The 25,710-nt window shown below is 40.6% G+C and overlaps 2 protein-coding genes across 3 annotated transcripts in view; both read right to left on the bottom strand.

Annotated features, from left to right (window-relative positions):
• LOC115253497 (venom dipeptidyl peptidase 4) overlaps positions 1-25,710 on the bottom strand; it is a 536,181-nt gene that overhangs the window by 242,470 nt on the left and 268,001 nt on the right. The gene's annotated exons all lie outside the window — the stretch shown is intronic.
• On the bottom strand, positions 22,440-24,417 carry LOC134290989 (uncharacterized). Its single transcript, XM_062858231.1, has 2 exons — positions 22,736-24,417; positions 22,440-22,663 (listed from the first exon to the last, which is right to left on the bottom strand). Exon 1 carries the CDS (start codon positions 24,415-24,417, stop codon positions 22,840-22,842), a length of 1,578 nt encoding a protein of 525 aa, XP_062714215.1. The 3' UTR covers positions 22,440-22,663; positions 22,736-22,839.

The following is a 25,710-nucleotide window of genomic DNA, read 5'->3' as shown; positions in this document are numbered from 1 at the left end:
CAAATTGGCTGGATTTCGTGAAGATCGTACCCCGGCTGTTGAGCCCGGCTCGTCGCATAACACCTTCCAGGGCGATGTTGAATAGTAGGCAGGAAAGTCCATCACCTTGTCGTAGTCCCCGTCGAGATTCAAATGAACTGGATAGTTCACCCGAAATCCTTACGCTGTTCTGCACACCGTCCATCGTTGCTCTTATCAGTCTAGTCAGCTTCCCGGGAAAGTTGTTCTCGTCCATAATTTTCCATAGCTCTGTGCGGTCGATACTGTCGTATGCCGCTTTGAAGTCGATGAACAGGTGATGCGTTGGGACCTGGTATTCACGGCATTTCTGGAGGATTTGCCGTACGGTGAAGATCTGGTCCGTTGTCGACCGGCCGTCGATGAAACCGACTTGGTAACTTCCCACGAACTCATTTACTTTAGGTGAAAGACGACGGAAGATGATCTGGGATAGCACTTTGTAGGCGGCATTCAAAATGGTGATCGCTCGAAAGTTCTCACACATCAACTTGCCGCCTTTCTTGTGGATGGGACAGATTATCCCTTCCTTCCACTCCTCCGGTAGCTGTTCGGTTTCCCAGATCTTGACTACTAACTGGTGCAGACAGGTGGCCAACTTTTCCGGGCCCATCTTGATGAGTTCTGCTGCGATACCGTCCTTACCAGCCGCTTTGTTGTTTTTGAGCTGGTGGATGGCATCCTTAACTTCCCTCAGCGTGGGAGTTGGTTCGTTCCCGTCCTCTGCTGCACCAACATAGTCATTTCCTCCGCTGCCTTGGTCCTCCGTGCCTACATTCTCTTCGCCATTCAGGTGCTCGTCGAAGTGCTGCTTCCACCTTTCGATCACCTCACGTTTGTCCGTCAGGAGGCTCCCGTCCTTATCCCTGCAGATTTCGGCTTGCGGCACGTAGCCTTTGCGGGATGCGTTGAGCTTCTGGTAGAACTTACGTGTTTCTTGTGAACGGCACAGCAGTTCCATTTCCTCGCACTCCGCTTCTTCCAGGCGGCGCTTTTTCTCTCGGAAGAGACGGGTCTGCTGCTTCCGCTTCTGTCTGTATCGCTCCACATTCTGTCGGGTTCCATGCTGAGAATCCATAGATGTGATTCTATGATCACAAATAAAAAACTTTTGAGTAGATTCAGTTTTATTTAAAAAATCGTTAGATATTTCACGCCATCAAAACACATCCAATGAATTTCGTCAGCAATAGTCCATACAGCTTTCGAGCCACGATTATTTATATTGTTCTGCATCAAATCATTGGTTTCTTGTATACTAATACTATTCGTATAGTATCCTTCCCGTATGCGTATTTGCCGAACTAAAGTTTATGCAAAAACAACTTTTTTGACCTTAAATATCTATGCAAGCCATTGATTTTCCATAAAACCCTTCAAAGGCTTACCATAGCTATATTGGACATTTTAAAACACTCATGGAATATTTGGATAACTGACACTGAGGAAGATTACAAGTGGTAGTCGAAATACGCGTATCTGTCAAAGGATAAGCAACATAGGGCGGAATTAAAAGGTACGAAACTGATTGCACTCATTCGAAGAGGGTATTCTGCTTAGAGGGTTCGAAAAGTCGGTACAAGTGCGTAGTGCATACTTGAAACTCGGCGATTATCTCGGAATTATGTTTTCCCAGAAAGGTCGATGTGGTGACTACGATTGCGTAAACAGTTCTCAACCAATATCAACCATTTTTTTTTTTTTTTTTTGAGTGTTCGCTATTCATGTGTCGTGTCCTTGAACAATCAACAATTTTCAAAAAAATCATATCAGTGTTATGAATTTTTTAACATATTTTTGCATGAAAAAGGTGTTTTTTTTTTCGAAATAATCGTCGAAAAACAAAGAATTGAAGCGCTGCTTGTTTTTTTTTTCTTAATTTTGTATTTTTTGTTAGAAGTGAGCGAGCACGCATGAAATCAAAAAGAACTGAATCAATCGTGCCGTAATCGCTAGTTTTCGAATAGAATGAATTTGCTACAGATTACTTATGGCATTAATAACCCTAATTCACAAAAATTTAAGCGCACGAGCAATTTTATAATTTGTGTAATACATGTTATGGAAAAATATAAACAGTGCTTCACCGCAAAGGCAATTCAAAGTACACACTTTTTCTTGCAGATGAAGATATTTTCAACTGCAGATCCACTATCGAATTCTCTTGCCGCCTCCACTACACTGCCTCTATCGCTGCACTCGAGTGGGAGTATTTGAGACGAGAAAATTGCACTTCGTTGCATCCTTCCAGACAGATTCTCCAAAAGGATACCTCGATCGTGCACTCTCCAGGTTCGGCAAGCAAAGCAAAATAAACCACTGCAGTATAGTGCAACAACGCAACGAGGAGGACGACTGATGGATGGATAATTTTTGGCCAAAGACTTCATTATCGTGTCCAAGCTTTGACGAGTTTCGGTTCTTGATGGGACTGCACGCGGCGGAGGTGGACTCTGCACTGTACGATTTTACTATATAGTGTGGCGCATGCATACAGGTTATGCATAACGAAGCCGTCCGACCGCTCATTAGGGTCCCGCGTGTAAGCTTAGAACACACCAACAACGCAACGGCCAGTCCAGTCGTGCAATCAAGTTAATACCGAGTGGATCAACCAGTCAGCCAGTCCGGGTCTGCAGTTTAGAGTTTAATGATAAGCAGAATAAAAAACGCCGCACGAAGATTATGCTGTGTGCCTAATGAGCTGGGTGCGGGTGTGAGCACGTCGAAATGAGCCGATTGCATGATGCAGAAAATTATGTTCCAGAGAATGTTGTTTTTTTTTTGTTATTTTAATTTTTAGAATAATTTAAGACAGTTGAGGGTGGATTGTGGATTACAAAAACAAAGTTCAATCTTGAACCAGAAAATAGCCGGTCTCGATGATGTGAGGAAAAATTTGAATATCATTATAAATTTCATGGAGCAATTTCCTGAAGGCATACACTGATTGATTTAATAATAAACCCAGGTGTATGGTTTAACACGGCAGGTGTTTGGGTTTTTTTTTCGGAACCGAGAATATAAGTTGCAGGAATTATTTTGGAGATCAAAACTTAATTCAAGCAAAATATTGCAGATTATGTTTGGTAAAGCTTAGTTTTTGTATTGTAATATATTTGTAATAAATTTTCCAAATATGATCAATGTGCTTGCCAACTGTTATATACGTCACATTCCTAAAAACAGTAATGCAACTTTTTTTTTCCAATCTTTTGAAAACTGGTAGTTTACTAATTTTTCCCAGCGATCATCGTTTTTTTTCACATTTTTTATGTTTTTCAACTTAATTGTGTATCAGGAATTAAATTACAAATATTTGTACTGATCCATCGTGTTCCACATGTCGCGAGCTTAATTGGCCTTTCTTTATTTGAATTGTAGGCAATTAGTTTGATTGATGGCTTTATTAATTTGATCTTAATTTATTAATGGGTATGTGGGGACCACGGGGACCCCGGGCAACTGTCAGAGCTCACCTTCCGCGGAATGAGTTCAACGAGGTGGAAATTCAAGGTGGAAATGCTAGATCCGAAATGTAATGTGCATTAGGGTTAACCACTTTTGGGTCTGTAATAAAAAAGAAACTGTTATTAATCGTCCCAATAAGAAACACTGTAATCATTTCATTATTGCTACCGTTGTTTGTGCTCCGCTAACTAGTATACTGCAACGTGTCGTGTTCGCACGTGATGTTCAATTATATACATATTGTAAGGAGGCTGAGACATTCGACGAGAATTGAAACTTTGTATGTAACAGAATGCCAGTTTTTGTTTTCACTGGTGTTTCATTATGTGTTGTGTAACCAATAGAAGTACGAAACAACCTAACAATCATGATTCTATTTGATTTATTTGTTTTTATGATACTTTATCAAACATTATATATTCCAGTTAATCCTATTCAGCTGGGCACACCTATTCTTCATCAATCGATGGTTTTAAAAACAATTTCTAGAATACTTGGAATTCAATGCATGAAACCATAAACACGAAAAGAGCTATTGAACTTTTAAAAATTCAGTTTCAAAAGGATCTCGTAGTTGTTTCCAATTAACCATTCGTGAGTAAGAACAACTGTTCTTGAGTGGGAACAGTTTGGTACATTTTTAATCGAAAAACAAAACACAAGCATCCGATTTTGATTTTTATCGATCCATTACACAGCGCAACATTTTTTTGTCTCAAAAGCAAACTTGTGTGTCTCTGACAGATTTTTGGCCGCTGAATCTGAATCCAGGCTCAGATTTGCTCCAGCACGTCACAATTTTGAGGTATACCTCAATTTATAGGGCAAAATATGCGATTTTGGGCTTTTTTGACTGCAAGCCATTAAGCATGGAAATATGTTTTTAAGCAATCAAAGGACAAATTAGTCAAATAACATCTAAATTAACGACTCAAGCAAAATATTTCATTTTCCTAATTCAAATTTGATAGATTTAAACATTTTATGTCAGTACGTTAACTTGCATGTAACTTTTGGAGAGTGACTTGTATGGGAAATATCGTAATAACAAAAATCGCTCAAAACTATCAAATTCGATTTGGTAAAACGAAATATTTTGCATGAGTCGTTGATTTAGATTTATCCTTTGATTGGTTAAAAAATATATTTCCATGCTTAATGGTTTACAGTTAAAAAATCCCAAAATCGCATATTTTGCCCTATAAATTGAGGTAAAGCTCAAAACTGTGACGTGCTGGAGCAAATCTGAGCCCGGATTCGGATTCAGTGGCCCAAAATCTGTCAGAGACACATAAGTTTGCTCTTGAGACAGACCAAAAGTTAATTTTTGTTACGCTGTGTTATCGATTTATACACATTTCGTGAATTGTCTGCTTTTTATTCGTAGTTCTACTATTTTGTACAATTATACTAAGTTAACAATGATTAGTTACGCAGTCATTAATTGAACAAACGACAATTAAAGAACGTCGTTTGTTCAAGTAACGACTGCGTAGCCAAACATAGCTAATATCACCAAACAGTCGATTAATCATCAGCTGAAGAGTAGCTCTTTCAAATGAGGAACAACAATTGTTGTTTTATTGGAAAATATAAGAGTTCTCGAGAGCCAAATTTGAGCCATTTGCATGGAAATTTCACATATTTGCGCCGACAGAAATATGGTGAAACAAAAAGCCTACTGTTTCTCAATATTTCTCTTACTGTCCCACACTCGTAAGCTCCAACTCACACTCTATTGTTGAAATAACTAAAAAAAATTACGGATGGAATCTCTTGAAAAATTGTGGATGGAATTCTTAGATGAATCTCGAAAATTCCTGGAGGATTCTAGGGAAGAAATACAAGACAAATGTCGTTAGCAATCTAAACAGAAGTTCCGAAAAAAATCTTCGAAAAAATCTCTTTTTGGGAGAAATCCCTGATAAAATCTCGGAAAGGTTTACATGGATAAGTAATTGGACAAGTCTACCCGAGCAGGAGAAAATAGCTAAAGAATAAGTAACTCAGGTATGGAAAACCGAATACCTACAACCTGAATGAGGTATTAAGAACTTCCATAACTGAATAATACCTCAAGCAGTCCTCAACACCAAACCAATAACTCATTGAGGTATTGCATCAATACCTACAAAATACCAAAATAAGTTATTTTCAACACTTGGATAACCGACTAATACCTTGTCTTGGTATGATACCTGACTTTGGTATTCTTCAGTTATGTGTCAGTTATTCATTCCTGCTCGGGAAGGGTGGAGTATCTGGGCGGAAACTTTCAAAGAAAACCAGGAAATAATCCCTGAAAGAAACCCGTCAGAAATCTCCGAAAGAAGATTCTCTGCAGAAATCCCGGAAGGAGTTCCTGAAATTTACAGAAGAAATTCCTGAAGTTATCCCGGAAGGAATTCCATAGAGAAACCCTGATGACACCCTTAAAGAAATCCCGGAGGGCATCCTGGCTGGAATCTCGACCGAAATCCCTGAAAGAATACTTTTAAAAAATCCCTTAAGAAACGCCAAGAAAAACCGGCGAAAATCTTTGAAGTGACCCGAGCAGGAATCTTGTTGAAGTCTTAGGATTCCCTGATACAATCCTGGCAGGAACCTTCAAAGGGTATGAGTGTAGAATTAGCATTTAAGTTAAAATACACGTTAATAAAAATTAAAAAAAAAACCTTCAAAGGAACAAAACACCCGAAGAGATTTTTCAAGGGATTCCAACAGTAATCCCTGTAGAATGCCGACTAAAATACCTGAAACTTTTTTTTTCAAGATTTAAAAAGATTGAGCAATCCCGGTAAAAATCTAGTCATTTCATCTTACATTTTCCTCTACCATACCGTCTACTCCAATCCTCTACCCTACCCATCATCCTAACCCTCTACACAACCATTTACCCTACCCTTTGCCACAACCCTGTACAATACCCTCTACCCTATCTTATACTCTAAGATCTACCCTGTCCTTGGTGATCAATACTTGATCTGTCTGTACCTATATAAAATTTTAAAAATGATTAGATTACTTGACTATCACGCCGAGGACCTGGGATCGAATCTCACTCCCGCACAAACTCGCAAAATGTGAGTTCTTCCTTCGGAAGGGAACTAAATCGTGGGTCCCGAGATGAACTAGCCTAGGGCTAAAAATCTCGGTAATATAGATAAAAGAAATTAAAACAGATAGACGGAAAGATATTGGTTGCGACTGTGATGGAATGCAACTTGAAAATGTTTTTTTTTTGGTCTCGACAAAATTCAAATACTGCTATTTAATCTTGTCCAACGTTTCGGTCGCATTTAGGACCTACTTCAGGGACTCCAGACTCGTAACTGAAAAAGCTATTTACAGTTACAAGACGGAAAGATAGGCAAACAGATAGATAGATGAAGATTATACAAACAATTAATAACACAGCGTAACAAAAACTAACTTTTGGTCTGTCTCAAGAGCAAACTTATGTGTCTCTGACAGATTTTGGGCCGCTGAATCCGAATCCGGGCTCAGATTTGCTCCAACACGTCACAATTTTGAGCTATACCTCAATTTATAGGGCAAATTATGCGATTTTGGGCTTTTTTGACTGCAAGTTATTAAGCATGGAAATATTTTTTTTAATCAATCAAAAGGTTAATTGGTCAATTAACATCTAAATTAACGACTCATGCTAAATATTTCGTGTTACCAAATCGAGCTTGACAGTTTTAAGCGATTTATGTTAGGTACGATATTTCCCATACAAGTCACCCTCCAAAAGTTGCATGCAAGTTTTCATACTTACATAAAATGATTAAATCTATCAAATTTGATAAGGTAAAACGAAATATTTTGTATGAGTCTTTAATTTAGATATTAATTGACCAATTAACCTTTTGATTGCTTAAAAAAAAATATTTCCATGCTTAATGGCTTGCACTCAAAAAAGCCCAAAATCGCATATTTTGCCCTATAAATTGAGGTATAGCTCAAAATTGTGACGTGTTGGAGCAAATCTGAGCCCGGATTCGGATTCAGCGGCCCAAAATCTGTCAGAGACACATAAGTTTGCTCTTGAGACAAAAAAATGTTGCGCTGTGTAATAATTTTAAAGAATTAAGCATGACCTAAAAGTAGCAGAAAACACCCGAATTGTATCGTTTTATTTAGCTGAGATATTGGCAAATCAAATAAATATTACATCAGCGCCATCTTATAAGGAATTTTCCAACCAGAGATCAATCGAATAGAAGTTTTATTACCACAGCTGATAACGAAACACTTACAACAGACAGGGTAATATGAGTAAACGATTTTACGACACAGACTATTTGAAATTAAGATTATAACACAAAATAGGATTCCACAAATGTTTGAACGAAAAGGTCAACACGACAGGCTAAAAGTATTAGGACAAGAGCGAATAATTCTTTGTAAGTAATTTAAAACAGACTACAAAAATGTAAATTTAATCACCTTTATGTTTGTAAAATTGTTTCATATGTAACTTTATACGTCAAATACGAGTCCAATTATTGTCCTTATTGTTAATAAATTATAGATCCCTGAAGAAGGTCCCAAACCTGGACCGAAACGTTGGAGCGAGAACATTGTAGTTCGCTTAATTCTTTGATAAGACTGCCGAGCCATTACAATTAAAGATCCCAGGTAGTGGAGCGGACCTGGTGTGATGGTTAGAACACTTGACTATCACGCCGAGGACCTGGGATCGAGTCCCACTCCCGACAAACTCACTTAATGTGAGTTCTTCCTTCGGAAGGGAAGTGAAGCGTGGGTCCCGAGATGAACTAGCCTAGGGCTAAAAATCTCGTAAATACAGATAAAAAAAAGATCCCAGGTGACACTCAGTCGAAAATACCGCCCAAAGTTTTATTATTCAACTGCAATGTACTAACCACTGGCAAGGTTTCAGAGATATACGGTGAAAATGAAGGCAGTAAATCATGACTATATGTATTTTTTACAGCAACGCTTGCGCCAGTCACACATTATATTGTCCATTATAATGGGTGTGATCAACAACTTCTCAGAAGACAGTATCCTAAAATTTTTCGCAATTTTTAAGATATTCACATCAAAAGGACTGTACTAAACATACGACGCTGGGCAAATATAGGTTAAGGTAACGGGTTTACGTGAGAGAAGTAGCGAGTGGAGTTAGGGGCTGTCTATTAATTACGTAAGGGTATTTTCATGACTTTTTGCCACCCTTCCCCCCCTTGTAAGATTTTTTGTATGAGAACCCAAATATTTTTGTATGGCGCGTAAGATGTTTCAAACTCCTCTCCCCCCATAAATCCTTGTGTAATTAATGGGCAGCCTTTTAAGGAGAATTTAAAGCGTGTTCAGGCGTGAGAGATGAGGAGGAGACGTTGGGACTATTGAAGGTTCCCTAATAAATTTCATGAGAATAAGTCATCGAATCTATATGCATAACTTGTGTGTAAATGAAATTCATGCTTGCACAGTCTCATGCAACTATGTATTGTCAAGTGATGATTTCAATGTTTGTTTGAGATTCTTCAAGAACTCTCTTGAGTATTTGTCATCTACAAGCGTTACTTTTCTTTCTGGAACATTTTGAATCCCTCCTGGAACCACGCTTCAAAACGCCTTCCCCTGAATCCCACCTGGAAGCAGTGATCCAAAATGTACTTCTAAATACTGTAGCCTCCTCGAACCCCCTCAAGACCTTTTGTAACTCCTAGTGTGAGGCCCTATGAAACCCCCGAAAATATGTAAAATGGCTCCGAAAACCCCTGAAACCATCTCGAGCTCCTTTGAAACGCTTATGAAAATCTCTGAAACCTTCGAAAACTCTTTTGTAACGCTTCCAAAATCCTCATAAAATCCTCTGAATTATCCTGAAATTCCTCCGAAAACCTCCTGAAACACGCCTAATTTCCCGAAAACGCCCCAGTAACGTCTCTAAAACCCGCTGGAAATCCAGTAAATCATCCTGAAATACCATCAAAATAAACCCTGAAAGCCTCTCGGACCCCCGTAACGCACCTTAGACTTTCCACAACCTCCGCAATCGCCCCTGCAACGCCTCTGAAACTCCTCTGAAACTTTCTGAAATGCCTGTGAAAACCTCTCGACCATTCGAGAAAAAATAGTTAGAAGCATTTGACTATTCTGGGCTACTTGGAAAATGTTGGGGCTGAAAGTCAGCTATCTACAGAAAAATCATAAAAAAAAATCGAAGGGTATAGTTTTTGGATAATTTGTATAATATCTAACATAGATCCGCAATGGATATTATCTCAGTATATTTTTTTTATAAAAGTTCTTTAAATATCCTCAAACATCTTCGAAGATCCGGCCCCTGACCTCCAAGAGATTGAGGAGGAGGTTGGCCGGTTGAAAAACAACAAAGCCGCAGGAGCAAATCAACTACCAAGCGAGCTTCTAAAATACGGTAGAGAAACACTGTCCAGAGCACTACACTGGCGGAGTGGTAAGAGTGGCGGAACACAAGAATGACTGCCGAGGTAGAAACCCGAAATCGGGCCTGGCAGTCCACAAAATTAAAGAAGGACATATCTTCAACTTCGATCAAGTGAAGATTTTGGATCGAATCCAAGACCAGGCAACCAGGAACATAGCAGAGGTGTTTCATATTAAGAAGAGAGGAGAAGATCTCACTGTGAACTTACAGAGAGAGTGTGGGAACTTCAACTCGGCTTACAACGGGCTTTTAGCTCAGTTGCGAAGACAACCGTGAGAGGAAAACTGCGTGTATGAGAGAATGAGTGAAACAGCATAATGGGTTAAAGTTGGGTGAAAGTAGACATGAGATAGGTGTTGCAAATTAGTATTATATAACTGACGAAGTTGAAGGGGTGATTCCAGCTGAATGTAAGTGTTTTGTGCTTTGTAAATTGTATTGTATTTGTACTTGAATCAATGTATTAAATAAATGTATAATGTTTTAGGCGTCTGATGATGACCGATGAATAGTAGGTCGAAACGCGTCACGCAAAATAAGCTGTTTCCGTTATTTTTCACCAATAATTGCCAATAGAACCACATAATAATCGTTCACGGTGATCAACCCCGGTCAGCACTACACTGGGTCATTACCAAGATTTGGGAGGAGGAAGCATTACTGGAGGAATGGATGGAAGGTATCGTGTGTCCCATCTACAAAAAGGGCGACAAGTTGGATTGCGAGAACTATCACACGATCACACTACTGAGCGCTGCCTACAAGGTATTCTCTCAAATTTTATGCCGCCGTCTATCACCGATTGCAAGAGAGTTCGTGGGGCGATATCAGGCTGGATTTATGGGTGAACGCGCTACAACGGACCAGATGTTCGCCATCCGCCAGGTGTTGCAGAAATGCCGCGAATACAACGTGCCCACGCATCACTTGCTCATCGATTTCAAATCGGCGTATGATACAATTGATCGAGAAAAGCTATAGCAGATTATGCACGAATATGGATTCCCGGATAAACTGATACGATTGATCAAGGCGACGATGGATCGAGTGATGTGCGTAGTTCGAGTATCAGGGATACTCTCGAGTACCTTCGAATCTCGCAGAGGGTTACGGCAAGATGGGAGTCTTTCGTGCTTGCTGTTCAACATTGCTTTAGAGTGTGTAATTAGAAGGGCGGGGATAAACACGAGTGGGACGATTTTCACTGGTTTCGCTGATGATATTGATATTATTGCTCGTAAATTTGAGACGATGGCGGAAACGTACATCCGACTAAAGAGTGAAGCCAGGCGAATCGGATTAGACATTAATGTGCCGAAGACAAAGTACATGTTGGCAAAGGGCTCCAGGGAGGAATCACCGCGCCCGCCAACCCGAATTCATATCGACGGTGATGAAATCGAGGCGGTTGAAGAATTCGTGTACTTGTGCTCACTGATGACCGCCGACAATGACACCAGCAGAGAAATCAGAGAAATTCAGAGGCGCATTGTGGCAGGAAATCGTGCTTACTTTGGACTCCGCAGAACTCTACGATCAAATAAAATTCGCCGTAACACGAAGTTAACTATCTACAAAACGTTGATTAGACCGGTCGTTCTCTATGGGCACGAAACATGGACCCTACGTGCAGAGGACCAACACGCCCTTGGAGTTTTCGAACAGAAGGTGTTGCGTACCATCTACAGTGGAGTGCAGATGGAAGACGGGACTTGGAGAAGGTGAATGAACCACGAGCTGCATCAGCTGCTGAGAGAATCAACCATCGTCCATACCGCGAAAATCGGGAGGGTACGGTGGGCGGGTCACGTCATCAGGATGTCGGATAGCAACCCGACTAAAATGGTTCTCCAGAGTCATCCGACCGGTACAAGAAGACGTGGAGCGTAGCGAGCTAGGTGGGTCGACCAAGTGGAGGACGATCTGCGGATCCTATGCAGAGTGCGGAACTGGAGACAAACAGCCATGGACCGAGTGGAATTGAGACGGCTACTATGTACAGCAGAGGCAACCCCGGCCTTAGCCTGATCGGTAAGGTAAGTACATCTTCGAAGGTATAATTTCAAACCTTAATTTTAGAAGAAATTTAATTCTCGTACGCCCACAGTGTAACTTTTTCGTATACGTCACACATGAAGTGACATATTTTCTTATACCCTTCCTCCTTCCAATGAACGAATGAACGAATGAATGACCTCTAAGCATTTATGTTCTCGATTTGAACAGATCCTATGTTTCACTTGTTTGCAAACTAAGTTCTCCTTCTTCTATGCAAACTACAGTAATTTAAATGATTGATGGTTTAACAAATTTGTTCTTAATTCAATAATGGGTACGTAGGGTACCTAGAGACCTCAGGCAACTGTCACAGCTCGCTTCGCTAAACACACTCAGTGCGGCGAAGAACAACTACAAACATAAACCATCAGGGTTAACAATTTCGGATCCAGTAGTTTTGTAAATTTCATGGTATAATTAGGATATTGTAGCTTCTGCTGTTTTCACTTAGCTAGCCAACGGCAGCCACTTGCATTTATCTACATGTACCCATTAATCAATAACAATCATTCAGAGTGCAACCAAAAGAAAGTTAACAGAACGATGTTCGCGGTTGTCATCTTTTGACAGTCGCTCATCATTGGATGCACCCTTCCTATGAAGAATTGCTTATATTTCCTCGGGGTTGCACCGGCAAGGCCTGACCTCGTATACTACATTACATTAATGCTTTGACTACCTAACATCGAAAGGCATTTTAGTTTCAATGATTAAGGAAGTTGCTTGGGTATGAAAAAGTGTTTCCAAGAAAAGTAGTAGAACAAAAGTTTTTGAAATATCCATCTTATCTAACATTTCATACGGTTTTATGTTAGCTGAGTATAGTATCATTGAAAAGAAAGGGGTAAATCGGAGCCGTAGACAGGTGTCAGATATCACACCTTACACAACCCTTTTAAAAGATAAATTTCCCAACACAAATGTGGAGCTGTAGAGGATTTGCAAGGATTTAAGGTCTCTTGGGGTTCAGAATAAACTAGCATAAAGATTCACGTTCAGAATCCATCATAAAGAATTACACAGTCTGAAAAAAATCAATCGAATGCATGTCAATAACGGAACGTTTTCATTACTTATTCCAACAAAACGGTTTTCTACCGAAAGCATTAAGAGATAAACTCACAACGTTTCATCAAAGTACCATGTGAGCTAAATACAAAACAAGACCTTTTCGCTGCAGTTACCTTCGTGGGCAACACCACGCCGCTTATATTCACCCCCCTGAATGCGTACCGGCAATCGAACGTAAAAAGAAAAGTTGGGCGTCGGTTAAAAGGTCTACATAGGTACCCGGTGGCAACCACCAGTGGGGAGAGCCGATAAAAAAGTACACAACAACCAAACAAAATGGCGATTTCGGCTGACTGCCCCTCACCTGGTTAAACTGCCAGCCCATCGCATCGCGGTTATCTTCACGTGATCGTAAGGCCTGTTTCTTACGTCTATGTACAGTGTACACCTATCTACCGAACTCGGTAAGCAAGAGCATTATTATACCGACCCGCAGAGCACACTCCTCATTGTAGCAGCTACTTTTTGTTGCCCACTCCGCGGCATTGCGTACTCTCATTAGACCGGGCCTCGTCGTTTGGTCTCGGTTGGGTAAGTCGATTGAGTAAGTCTTCCAGCTCGTGTGGCTGGCTCTGGCTATGTACTTATTATGTACCTTTGGCCGAGGTACTTTTGGATCGTCCATTTTCAGCCAGAAGAAACTTGCCGATCATCAGTCTACGCCACCGTGTTCGAAGAGGTCGGTCGCGGTACGAAGGCTTCCACCGAACGACCGACGTCGATCATCGATATCGGTTCGTTTTCACCTGAAAGGGGAACGACCACGCATTACTTCTCCGATGTGGTACAAACTTGTTTGAGTTCTTGACAGATTCAGAGATTTTACTTGGATTGTTTCATACAATTTCAACAAGAAAAAATTTCTCTCTCAAATGTCATAATTTATGGAACATCCAACCATACCGCAGCAATTCAATGCATTGGGGTAATTGCTTATCGCAACATCATGTACGCCCTTCTTTTTGCTTTTGATTCCTTCGTACTACTCGGTGTGGTGAGCTGAGAGCATCAAGCGCGGGGTTTAACCAGCTTGGGTTGTCCGAAAACTGCGTGGCGGACCTATTGAAAACGTGACCCGTGTAGAAGAGAATTACAAGAACTTGGCATTTTTCGTTTTTCTCTTGACAATTTTGTTTAATTTGTCTTTTTTGTAACCTTCTAATACCCAATTAGTTTGAGCATTAGGCTGTCCCTTATTTTGCGAAAATTGGAAATGTTATTATACCATTTTTACAGTTTCCAAAGGAAACCAACTTTACTTTGCTAAATAATATGAAAACGAGTGGAGATATCGCAATTCTAAGGAGTCCTTGGGTAATCAAAACTTTTATAGCTTTGGCTGATATTTACGACTGTTCTGCATATCCTAAAATGGTTTTTGTTATCATTAACCCGGGAGCGGTCGCGTCGTGTACTGAGTACACGCACCATGAAAAAAGCGCGCTTGTGTTACACAGCGTATGCGTGGTGTCGCTGAGAGTGGCCGAAGACGCGACTGCTCGAGGTTCAAGAGTATTTAGTTTTTTTTAATCCTTGGAAAATAATATGTTTGGTCACCTTTTAGATGCCTTTGTAACTTTTGTGATGAATACACTGTTGCCATTGATTTAGTAAATAATAGCAAGTTAGGCGGATACAAATTTAAATTTGACTTTTTGTCTCTCCCCCCTTCAACAAATTTTGGCAGGATTTTGCATTTTGAGGGGGCAGATAAAAAAAATGTATCAAAATATTGGGTTTGCTAAAAATTCTTTAACAAATCCGATGAGTTTTAAATATTTTTCAGATTAAATACTTTATTATTTTTATCCCCCCCTCGACCAGCCAAAGAGTAGTGGGACAAAAAGTGAAATAAATATTTGTAACGGCCTTATAGCAAGAGAAAAACTTTTTTATTTGTTTGCATTTCTTGTACACCAAAGTGAAAGGCTATAAGTTCACTCAAAAAACGATTTTTCGATAGAAGGCTCGGAAAGCCAAGTTACCGATCAACTCAGTTCGACTAATAGAGATAATGTCTGTATGTGTGTATGTATGTATGTCTGTGCGCAAAAAAAAAATCACTCATTTTTAAGGCACTTCCCATTGGCCGATTTTAGGGATTATAGCTCGAATCGAATCGGAATTTTACCGCATTGTTTGCTTTCGAAAATGGTGCAGATCGGTAAAGTCGTTCCGGAGTTGTGCCCATTTCAGTGATCCGGACCAGCATTGGTAGCACTGGCCGCATATACATACAGCCATTCCATAGAAAAACGATATAGTGCATCTCCGATTGTCGTGAAACTTGGTGGGCTGGTAGCTCTTCGGAAATAATTAGACCCGTATTTTTTTTATTTCGTCATTAGTGTGACCAATTTTCAGGGTGGTACAAAAAATCAAGGTTTTTCAAAACTAAATTTTTTCAAAAAATTGTAACTTTTGAACCATTTGACCGATTTTAAACTTCTTTTCTTTTGTTTGAAAGCTATTGAATTGTAGTTTACAGGAAAAATACGCTAAAGGGGCTAAAATGTGAAGAGTACTATAAAATATGCAAATATATTAGTTTTTTCACGTTTTCATGGTCTCGGGACCAAAGAGGTACCCTGGTTTTATATTTTTATCAGAAAATTCAGGAAATTTGGCGTAACATATTTAAAAATCAGAAATGTATGTTGTTTTGTTTTTAAGATATGATTTTTTGAATATACAGAGTCATATATTTTAGTACTAGCTACTCTAAAATTGCTTGAAATTGCAAATTCTTATAAAACTATGCAAAGTATTGCTTTTTAAAGTGATTCGTGGTGGTTTTGGTATCCATAATATTATAAGGAACCAAAATATAATCAAATTTAAAAAAGTGTCTTGTACGGGAAAATTTGACCTTTTATTTTCAAAAACTCATATCTCAAAAACTAAAAAACATACATCTCTGATTTTTTAATATGTTACGCCTAATTTCCTGAATTTTCTGATAAAAATATAAAACCAGGGTACCTCTTTGGTCTCTTTGGTCCCGAGACCATGTAAACGTGAAAAAACTAATATATTTGCATATTTTATAGTACTCTTTACATTTTAGCCCCTTTAACATATTTTTCCTGAAAACTACAATTCAATAGCTTTCAAACAAAATAAAAGAAGTTTGAAATCGGTCAACTGGTTCAATAGTTACGATTTTCTGAAAACTTTTAGTTTTGAAAACCCTTAATTTTTTGGACCACTCTATATGAAAATTGGTCACCCTAATGACGAAATAAAAAAATACGGGTCTAATTATTTCCGAAGAACTACAAGCCCACCAAGTTTCACGACAATCGGAGATGCACTATATCGTTTTTCTAAGGAATGGCTGCATATGTAAAATTGACCCCAGCATGCGATAAATCAAACTGCGGCGATTTATGTAACCTTCGGCATGGTTGACGAATTATGTGCGGATATAAATTCAAGATGGCGGCCTAAAATCCAAGCTGACGACTCAGAATTCAAGATGGCGGCTGATTAATGGTGTTCTAGGCACTAACCCCATGCAATATGAGCATATTTGGTATGAGGAAGATGTGCGGAATCCAAAAATTAAGACCAGGATATCCAAGATGGCGGCCTAAAATCTAAGATGGTGGCTCCAAATTCAAAATGGTGCCTCTATTATTTAGGCTCTAACACTATGGGTATATTTGGTATGGAGAAGATGTCCGGAGTCCAAAAATGGTGCCGAAAATATCCAAGATGGTGGCCTGAAATCCAATATGGTGGCTCCAAATTCAAAATGGCGGCTTCAAATTCAAGACGGCGGCTGTTTAATGGTGTTTTAGGCCCCAAAACCATGCAATATGGGTACATTATGTATGGAGAAGATGTCCGGAGTCCAAAAATGGCGCCCAGATTATCCAAGATGGTGGCCTAAAATCAAAGATGGCGGCTCCAAAATCAAGAGGGCCACTGATTAATGCAGTTTAAGGCCCTTAAACCATACAATGTGGGTATATTTGGTATGAAGAAGATGCCCGGAGTCCATTCCCGGAGGGATGAACGCTATCGTGTGAAAGCGAGTCTGAGGTCTGAGTTCTATTGCCGTTTTTGCCTGCTTACGGCCAGTAGCTATCACCGAGTGCCACAAAATAATAGGCAGACCAGTGTTCTTAAAAGTGAGCACACAGAAATTACTTCCTTTTTGCTGGTGGATAAAATATCTTTCACCAAAAATTTTGCAAATATTTCATCGATAGCACCACTCGTTATAATCTCCCTTCAGAAGTTTTCTTTCAAACTGTGCTTGTGTGTAGTTCCCTGTCAGCTGCGAACAATAGCAGACTGAAAGATGCAGCAAAACAAGCCTATGACTCGTTCGGTGTCAACGTCGTCGGTACATGACGAAAATTCATCTAAACGACCCAAGGATAAAATCGCCGCTTCTGCTGGCTTAGGTGAAAATTCCGAGATGCTGAAAAAATACAGCAAACGTTCGAGGCTTCTAACGCGAAAATTGAGGCCAAGATCGACGCCAGCATATCGAGAGTGGAGCAACGGATCACTTGCGTAGAAAAACAATTTTCAAGTTTTCGACTGGACTGCACAGATAACATTAATAAGCTAGCAGCCGCAGTTACTGAAGTCCGCGTTGGCCTCACCTCTACTGCACAACGATTGGACAGACTTCAAAAATCGTACGATCTCCTGATCCTGATGGAGTTCCCTACGTCGCCAACGAAAGTCACCGATCGTTTGTCAGTTCGCTATCAGAAACGCTAGGGACGAGTTCTTCAGACGGTATCTTAAAACTAGGAATCTTTCTCTTCGCAATGTTGGATTCGATAGCGATCAAAGGGTTTTTTTTCCTCCCCTGTTGGGGAAATTAAGCCACTGCGTCCAATAGGCTGAACTTTTGTGGAATATCAAATAGTTTACATCAATGAGAATCTAACGCCGCATGCCAGGAACACTCGAACGGAGGCAATCAAAATATCAATATTCAGCGCAGAGAAGGATCCGGTCACCGATATTAACTACCTAAAAGCTAGACCAACGTTGAATCTTTCCTCATAGTTTTTCTTTTCCTTCACTTACTATTCCGTGTTTTCATCCGTTTCTGAAAGTCAAACACATGCAATAGATTACTGTTAAATCTATCCAATTGCTTTATCTACTCCTCCCCAACGCAATCCGTGTATCCTTCCTTGTTATCCCATGATTCCGTCCACTCTTGAAAGTTAGCTGCTGAAGTCATCTGGAGCAAACAGTTATCGTGCGCTGATGTTGATGCTGTTACTGCAGCTGGTGCTGTTGGAGACGAATTCGCTACCTGTGGTGCTGCTGCTGTTGTTGCTGTTCCCGATGTTTTTGCCTGTCTCGTACACCAAGTGTACTGGAAAGGCTATATGTTGTTCACTCCAAAAATGACTCTTTGATAGAAGGCCCGGAGGGTCGAGTCGCATATACCAATCGACTCAGATCGTCGAATCGAGATGATGTCTGTGTATGCGTATGTGTGTATGTATGTGTACAAAATAAACTCACATCACTTTTTGGCAGTAAACCACAACCGATTTTAATTTCCAACGGTTCATTCGACGCGGAGTCTGATCCCATTGTTTCCTATTGAAAATGGTTCGGATCGGTCCAGCCGTTGCGGAGTTATCGCAATTTAGGTGTTCCGGACCGGTACCCCAGGAAGGGGCAGATATGAAAATATTACAAACCCATGCATGCGACACAGCAAAGTATGGCATTTTCGATAACTTAATGAATGGTTACCATGGAATAAGTCTCAGACCATATCTGAACCGGTTGCGTTCCAGAACCGGTTCCGGTGTCCCGCTGGAAGTGGCCAAATATAAAAGTGAACTAAACCCATGCATGCTACATATCAAAACACGACTTTTTCGATAACCCGATGAACTGTAAGCAGGAAAACAATCTCAGATCATATCGGAACAGGTAGTGTTTCGGAACCGGTTCCAGATGTCCCATCAGAGGTGGCAAAGTATAAAAGATAATCAAACCCACGCATGCGACATATGAAATTACGGTTAGCATGAAAATAGGATCAGAGAACATCAGAAACTACCGGTACTGTTCCGGAATCGATTCCGGGTGCAAAGTGAACCCAACCCATGCATGCGACACATAAAATCGCGGCTTTTTAGGTACCTATTTTGATTTAGCAAAAAAAAATTACCATATTTGGGACTACTGGTAGTGATCCGCAACCGATTGAGGATGTTCCACCGGAAGTGATCAAATGTAAAGGAGAACCTACCCATGAATGCGACAATTTAAGTGACCTTTTTCGTAAGCTGATGAATAAGGTGGTCCACACTAATATAAAAAACAAAATTGGCCACCCTACTGATGAACGGTTAACAAGAAAAAAAAATCATAGACCATACTTTGGAAAACTAATAGTCTGCCGAAACCGGTTCCATGTGTACCGCCGGAAGTGGTCAAATGTAAAACGGAACCAAAGGCAGCATATTTAATAACGTCTTCTTCGATAACGCGAAGAATGGTCAGCAAGAAAATAGTCTCAGGCCACATTTAAGACTACCGGTAGTGTTCCGGAACAAGTTTCGAGTGTCTCGCCGGAACTGACGAAATTCAAAAATGAACCACACCCACGCATGTAGTACTCCGAACTGGTTCTGGGTGTCCCACTGGAAGTGGTAAAATGTAAAAGTGATCCATTCCCAATACCCATGCATGCATCATCAAATCGTGGTTTTCTGGGTAACCTATAGAGGTTCCAACCCGGGATATCCCGAGACAAAAAATCCCGGGATCTTTAAAAATTCGGGATTTCCCGAATCCCGGGATAAAATTTTTCACCGTCCCGAAAATCCCGGGATTCCCGGGACACACATTTCCTACATATTTTTTCGCTTTGATTTAGATTTGCAGAGTCTTTGAAATGTATTCGAAGAGTCGTGATTTTTTTTTTCAAAAATTGTTTTCAAAAAAATTACAAAAATATTATATAAACCACTTCAACCTTGAATTCAACTGTGTGTGGACGTCAAAACTCGTTGAAATTTGACTAAAACGAGGCTGGAGCACTTCATTCGCTGCTTTGATTGCATCAAAGTGACACTTTCCGAAATACGCCATTCAGGTCTTATGTTGGTCAGTGATTTCGAGGTTGCAATAAACCTTCAGAAAGCTCTTCAGCCAATCAGACTCGTTTAGGAAGCATTGGGAAGACGAGATGCTACATTATTATCTGCGGAAGGCAGCTTGAATTTCTTGTATTCGAAAAACAACTCCAAAGTTGGAATCGACCTCTTCGATGCAGTCACCAAGAGAATCAATGAACGGTGACAAAAAGAAATAACAACAGCGCTGAAGTTCCTTCACGGTCTTCCGTTGTCAACACAAGTGCCAGCAGAACTCGAAAGCTTATCGAAAACGCAAATGATTGAGTTCATCAAGGAACTAGTAGTAAAATTGTTGCAAGACTGTCAAAAACAGACTGATAATGATGCTGCCGAGTTGAATGCTGGATTGTCCTGTACGCATGACACCAACGAGCATGCGTGAATAACTGGAATCGGAAACCGACGTCAACTAATAGCGAGCGTATCTTTTCGAACTCCGGATATATCTGTTCAAAAAAGCGAACCTCACTGTCCGATGAAATCATTTGGTCATTCATTAACATTTACTTTTTAAAGTTGTGTCTTCAGAGAACGAATTCAAATTGATACGAACATTTACTTGATTTTTTATTGATGTATAAAACACACACAATTGCGTTTTTAAGCACATTGAAAAAATTCCCGGATACAATTACAATACTCGAATGAACCCTCGCGACCTCCTGGATGAAGGCCGGCGACCCTCCTAAGGGGTCGCGTCGCGACCCATAGTTTGGGAATCCAGGACTTAGACCATTGATGAATTAATTATGTATATGTTAGTAGTTAAGAATGTCGATTTGTTTGACTCTGACATTGCGTGCTTTTCTGGTCTCATGGGTGGATTCTCTCTAAAGCAAACTTTGTGCACTTCCATTGACAATGGCTGACTCTCCAGTTTTCAATGCTTCTCCTCACATTACCATACCTAAAATTATCCTCAACACTGCATTGAAAATCATATTTTTAAAATTTGTCACATCAATGTCCAAAGTTCAGCAGCTCGATTTTTTTTTCAAAATTCCAGGAACTAAAGTTGAACTTTATTGATGGCAAGGTAGACGCAGTTCGTTTCACAGAGACAGGGATGGGAACACTCACTTTTAAACAGTTACACTCACTTGCTATTTTCTCAGTTCGGAAGCGTGCAATCAAGAAACGATGTATGGACGACTTTTGCCTTGTGGTTTTGTCTAAAACTTTGCCGAATAGAGTAGGGGTCGCACGCACATACCAAAGTCGTGACAGAGATGTAAAAGCGACTCTCCACGAGGTGAGTGTAAATTACATTCACCTCGTGGAGAGTTGCCTTCGCAGCTCCCTCACGACTTCGGTATGCGTGTGCGACCCCTACTCTATTCGGCAAAGTTTTAGACAAAATCACAATGCAAAAGTCGTCCATACATCGTTTCTTGATTGCACGCTTCTGAGCTGAGAAAACAGCAAGTGAGTATAACTCTTTGCAAGTGAGTGTTCCCATCCTTGCACAGAGACATGATTAAATAGCTCCATCGACGATGTGATGATTAGCATTTATGGTTATAAAGTCATCAGAAATTATAGAAACAGGTATGGTGGGGGTATTTGCATTTACCTGAGAAATAATCTATAAGCTAAAGTTGTATCGATGTCTCCTAGTTCTGATCCAGATTTCTGTGGTACTGAACATTTAACTACTGAAATAAAAGTTGCAAATGACAAAATTCGATTGGGCGTAATTTACAGTCCTCCTACTATCGATTGTACTGAAACTCTGAATGATATGTTAGAGAATAGGAAGCAATCAGTGAAGTACTAGATTGAAAGTAGTGAGCTGGATTTTTGTATGGTGAGATGATCAGTTCTCCATTTCTGTAATGAAATGGTACAAACAGCGTGGGTTATATGATTTCTTGACTAATTTGATGCTATTTGAGCAAAAGTTTGGGTAACTGTGTTGTTGTATTATTTATTTCTAGCAACTTCAACAACACAGTTACCCAAAGTTTTACTCAAACAGCATCAAATTAGGCAAGGAATCATATAACCCACGCTGTTTGCACCATTTCATTGCAGAAATGGAGAACTGACCTTCTCACCATACAAAAATTCAGCTCATTACTACAAATCTAGTACTACACCGAACGTGCCCCATTGTACGATCAGCTGCAGTGGATCGTTTTTCATAGGCGACTTCATCACAGATCTACTAAAATATGCTGGTCGGCCACGCAAATTTGGTGAAATGCTTGAAGCTTTATATTTTAAGTTGGAAGGGGAATGGCGTTCAGTCTTTGGAGGAACAACTCAAAAACGGATTTTTAAGCTATCATCCGACGTTTCGGTCGCTATATTGCGCCTTCTTCTGGGAATCTGTGGACAATGGTTCGATTTGTGTTGTGTTTATGTTTGTGTTTATGCTACTCACTAACTATGCTCCGTTTTGTCGTCAGTATGAGCCCACAGCATAGGCCACATTTGTCCCAGACGTAACGTATCGCTACAACAAGAATTCACATGAGTACCAGGCAAGCATGCTGCGTAAGTAAACTTTCGGTCTGGTTTTACTTACTCTGCCGCCGCCGGCGGATGGATGGGATAAAATATCCGAAAAATATCCGAAAAAACTATCCGGGTCGCAGAACAGCGATGCAGTTGCCCGTTTTGGCGCCACTTTTACTCTGTTTGTGTTAACTCTTGTTGTACCGATTCGTTTGCCTGTTGGACGGCCTGGCTTCGTGTATTGTTTTTTAAAGTGTGTAGTACGCCGGCGTACGTATTGCTCAGATTGTCTGTATCGGTGCGCTTGTTCACTGTGTTCGGTGTGTTTATAATATGACATGTTTCTAGTATGTGTAAGTTTTGCTTCTTAAGACTAGCATCCACGATTCGTGTACGATCGAAAGCGAAGACATGGCGGTTGGCGGCCGAGTGATCTAGCAGCGCTGTTCGTTCTCGTAGCTGCGCTACCTCCACGTCCTCCGTCGTCTTCCCTTGGTCCCACATGTTTTCCAGCCGGTTGGAACAGGAGCGGTGACTGGAGATCCTCGTTTGTAGTTTGTTTGATGTCATGCCTACGTAGCACGCGGAGCAGTTAGCACATGGGATGTTGTAAATCACGTTTGATCTACTGTTCTTGTCCACAACGTCTTTTACCGGAGGCAGAAGATTTCCTACAGTTTTCGCATTCTTCGAGCTGATGGTGACATTCGGATAGTCCTTCCTCAGGACTTTTTGGATGTTTCCTGATAACTGTCCTACATGTACCATCGATCGGTAAATCATCTCCTCGCTGCTCGTGACGTCATCCTTGGTGGTGTTAACCTGTCGTTCCCTCGATCGATCGATGAGGCGGTTTATCATTGCAGTGGGGTAATCGTTCCGTTTTAGTTGGGTGAAAATGATGTCACGTGTTGCACTTGGTTCGACGTTGGTAGAGAAGGTCTTGACGCGGTGAATGAAATTGTTCGCCACGTTCACCTTCTGTTTTGTGCTGTGGGCGGAGTGGTAATTCAGGAAACGCCCTGAGGCGATCGGCTTAATATACCACTCTGTTTTGATCGTTTGGTCTGACTGTCGAACCAAGAGCAAGTCTAGAAACGGAATTTTCCCTTCTTGTTCGACTTCTACCGTGAACTGAATTTTCTCATGGTAGCTGTTGAAAATTGTTCTCACCTCTTCGATCTTGTCCTTGGGAACTGCCAGCATCAGGTCGTCCACATACTTCTTCAACACTGGGAACGGGAAGCTCACTCTCGTCACGACGTTGTCTAGCAATGTCTCCATCACTAGATCCGCGATGGTGGGTGATAATGGGTTGCCCATCGCTGTGCCGAAGACTTGTTGGTAAAACTGTCCCTTGAACCGGAAGTAGCTGCAATCGATACAGAATTCGGTCATCTCCAAGAACAGGTCTAGGTTTATATCGGTGTGTTGCTTGATGTTTTCCCAGTTGTTGATGACGTCACGTATTACCAAGTCTTTGGGGATGCAGGTGAACAACGATACGACGTCCAAGGAAATCAGGACGTAATCCGGTGGCAACTGCACACTGTTGATGTATTCGCAGAACGTGAACGAGTCTATCGCATCATACTTGCCGGTGATGGATTTTTGGATGATCTTGCCTACGTACTGCGACAGTGTGTACGACGGTGACGTCATGCACGGTACCACCGGTCTCAGTGGTAGTCCCTCCTTGTGCGCTTTTGGGGCACCGTATATTCGGGGAGCTGTCGCTTTGTAGGTTTTCATCCTCCTCTCGGTGACACGATCGATGAGTTTCAGATCCGCCAGGCGTTTGGCGAAATTGTTGTTACGCTTTTGGTACCCCGCTTTATCCCATCCATCCGCCGGCGGCGGCAGAGTAAGTAAAACCAGACCGAAAGTTTACTTACGCAGCATGCTTGCCTGGTACTCATGTGAATTCTTGTTGTAGCGATACGTTACGTCTGGGACAAATGTGGCCTATGCTGTGGGCTCATACTGACGACAAAACGGAGCATAGTTAGTGAGTAGCATAAACACAAACATAAACACAACACAAATCGAACCATTGTCCACAGATTCCCAGAAGAAGGCGCAATATAGCGACCGAAACGTCGGATGATAGCTTAAAAATCCGTTTTTGAGTTGTTCCTCCAAAGACTGAACGCCATTCCCCTTCCAACATAATCACCAACAGTCGAAATTCGAAAAAAAAAAAAAAAAAAAAAATTTATATTTTAAATGTATTAACTCCGAGACAACTTTTTGTCATCGATCGGGGGCATCCTTGCTTGACCTTTTTATCACAGACTGCGAGTTGCTCTAAATTCCTGCGTCAGATATGTGTTTAGTCTCAACAAGTTTGAGCACGTTTCACATTTACAAAATAAATTGTTGGGTCGTCCATTCACATCGTTTTACAATTTAAGAACATGCGGTAATATATATTAAATTATTAAAACTAAATCACTTCAGTTTATGCAAAATAGAAGAACTTTGAGCCTTATTATACCTCAGCATTCATTACCTTGTTGCGGCCGATCGTTGTTTGTGAGATGCATTCATAATTGGAACCTTCTGTCTCCCTTGCTCAAGTCAGCCAAGGATGTTTTCGATCACCTGGTAATGATTTGACTCATTTATCCATAACTCAGTTCAGAAGCATAATATTGAAATGAGATGTTCGGCAAACTTGTAGATAAGAGTTTTTTGCTACAATTATCACCAAGGACGCCATACCTTAACTCTCATATATGCGGCGTGAGAGCGCTAGTACCACCTACTCATACTAAACGATCGGAAAATTCGGAAAATTCGATCGTTTAGTATGAGTAGGTAGTACTAACATTTTTACACCGTAAATATAAGAGTTAGAATGTGGCGTCCTTGGTGATAATTGTGGGAAAACAATAATCTACAAGTTTGTCGAACATCACATTTTAATATTAGGCTTCTGAACTGAGTTATAGACAAATGAGTCAAATGATTGCCAGATTATCGAAAACATCCTTGAAATTAGTTAGAAGTTCCATAAAATCTTCCAAAAGTTTTTTTTAATTT

Source organism: Aedes albopictus, chromosome 3, assembly GCF_035046485.1.
Source record: "Aedes albopictus strain Foshan chromosome 3, AalbF5, whole genome shotgun sequence".
NCBI lineage: Eukaryota > Metazoa > Arthropoda > Insecta > Diptera > Culicidae > Aedes > Aedes albopictus.
Note: the sequence above shows the minus strand (reverse complement) of the source record. Positions and strands in the feature narration are given on the sequence as shown.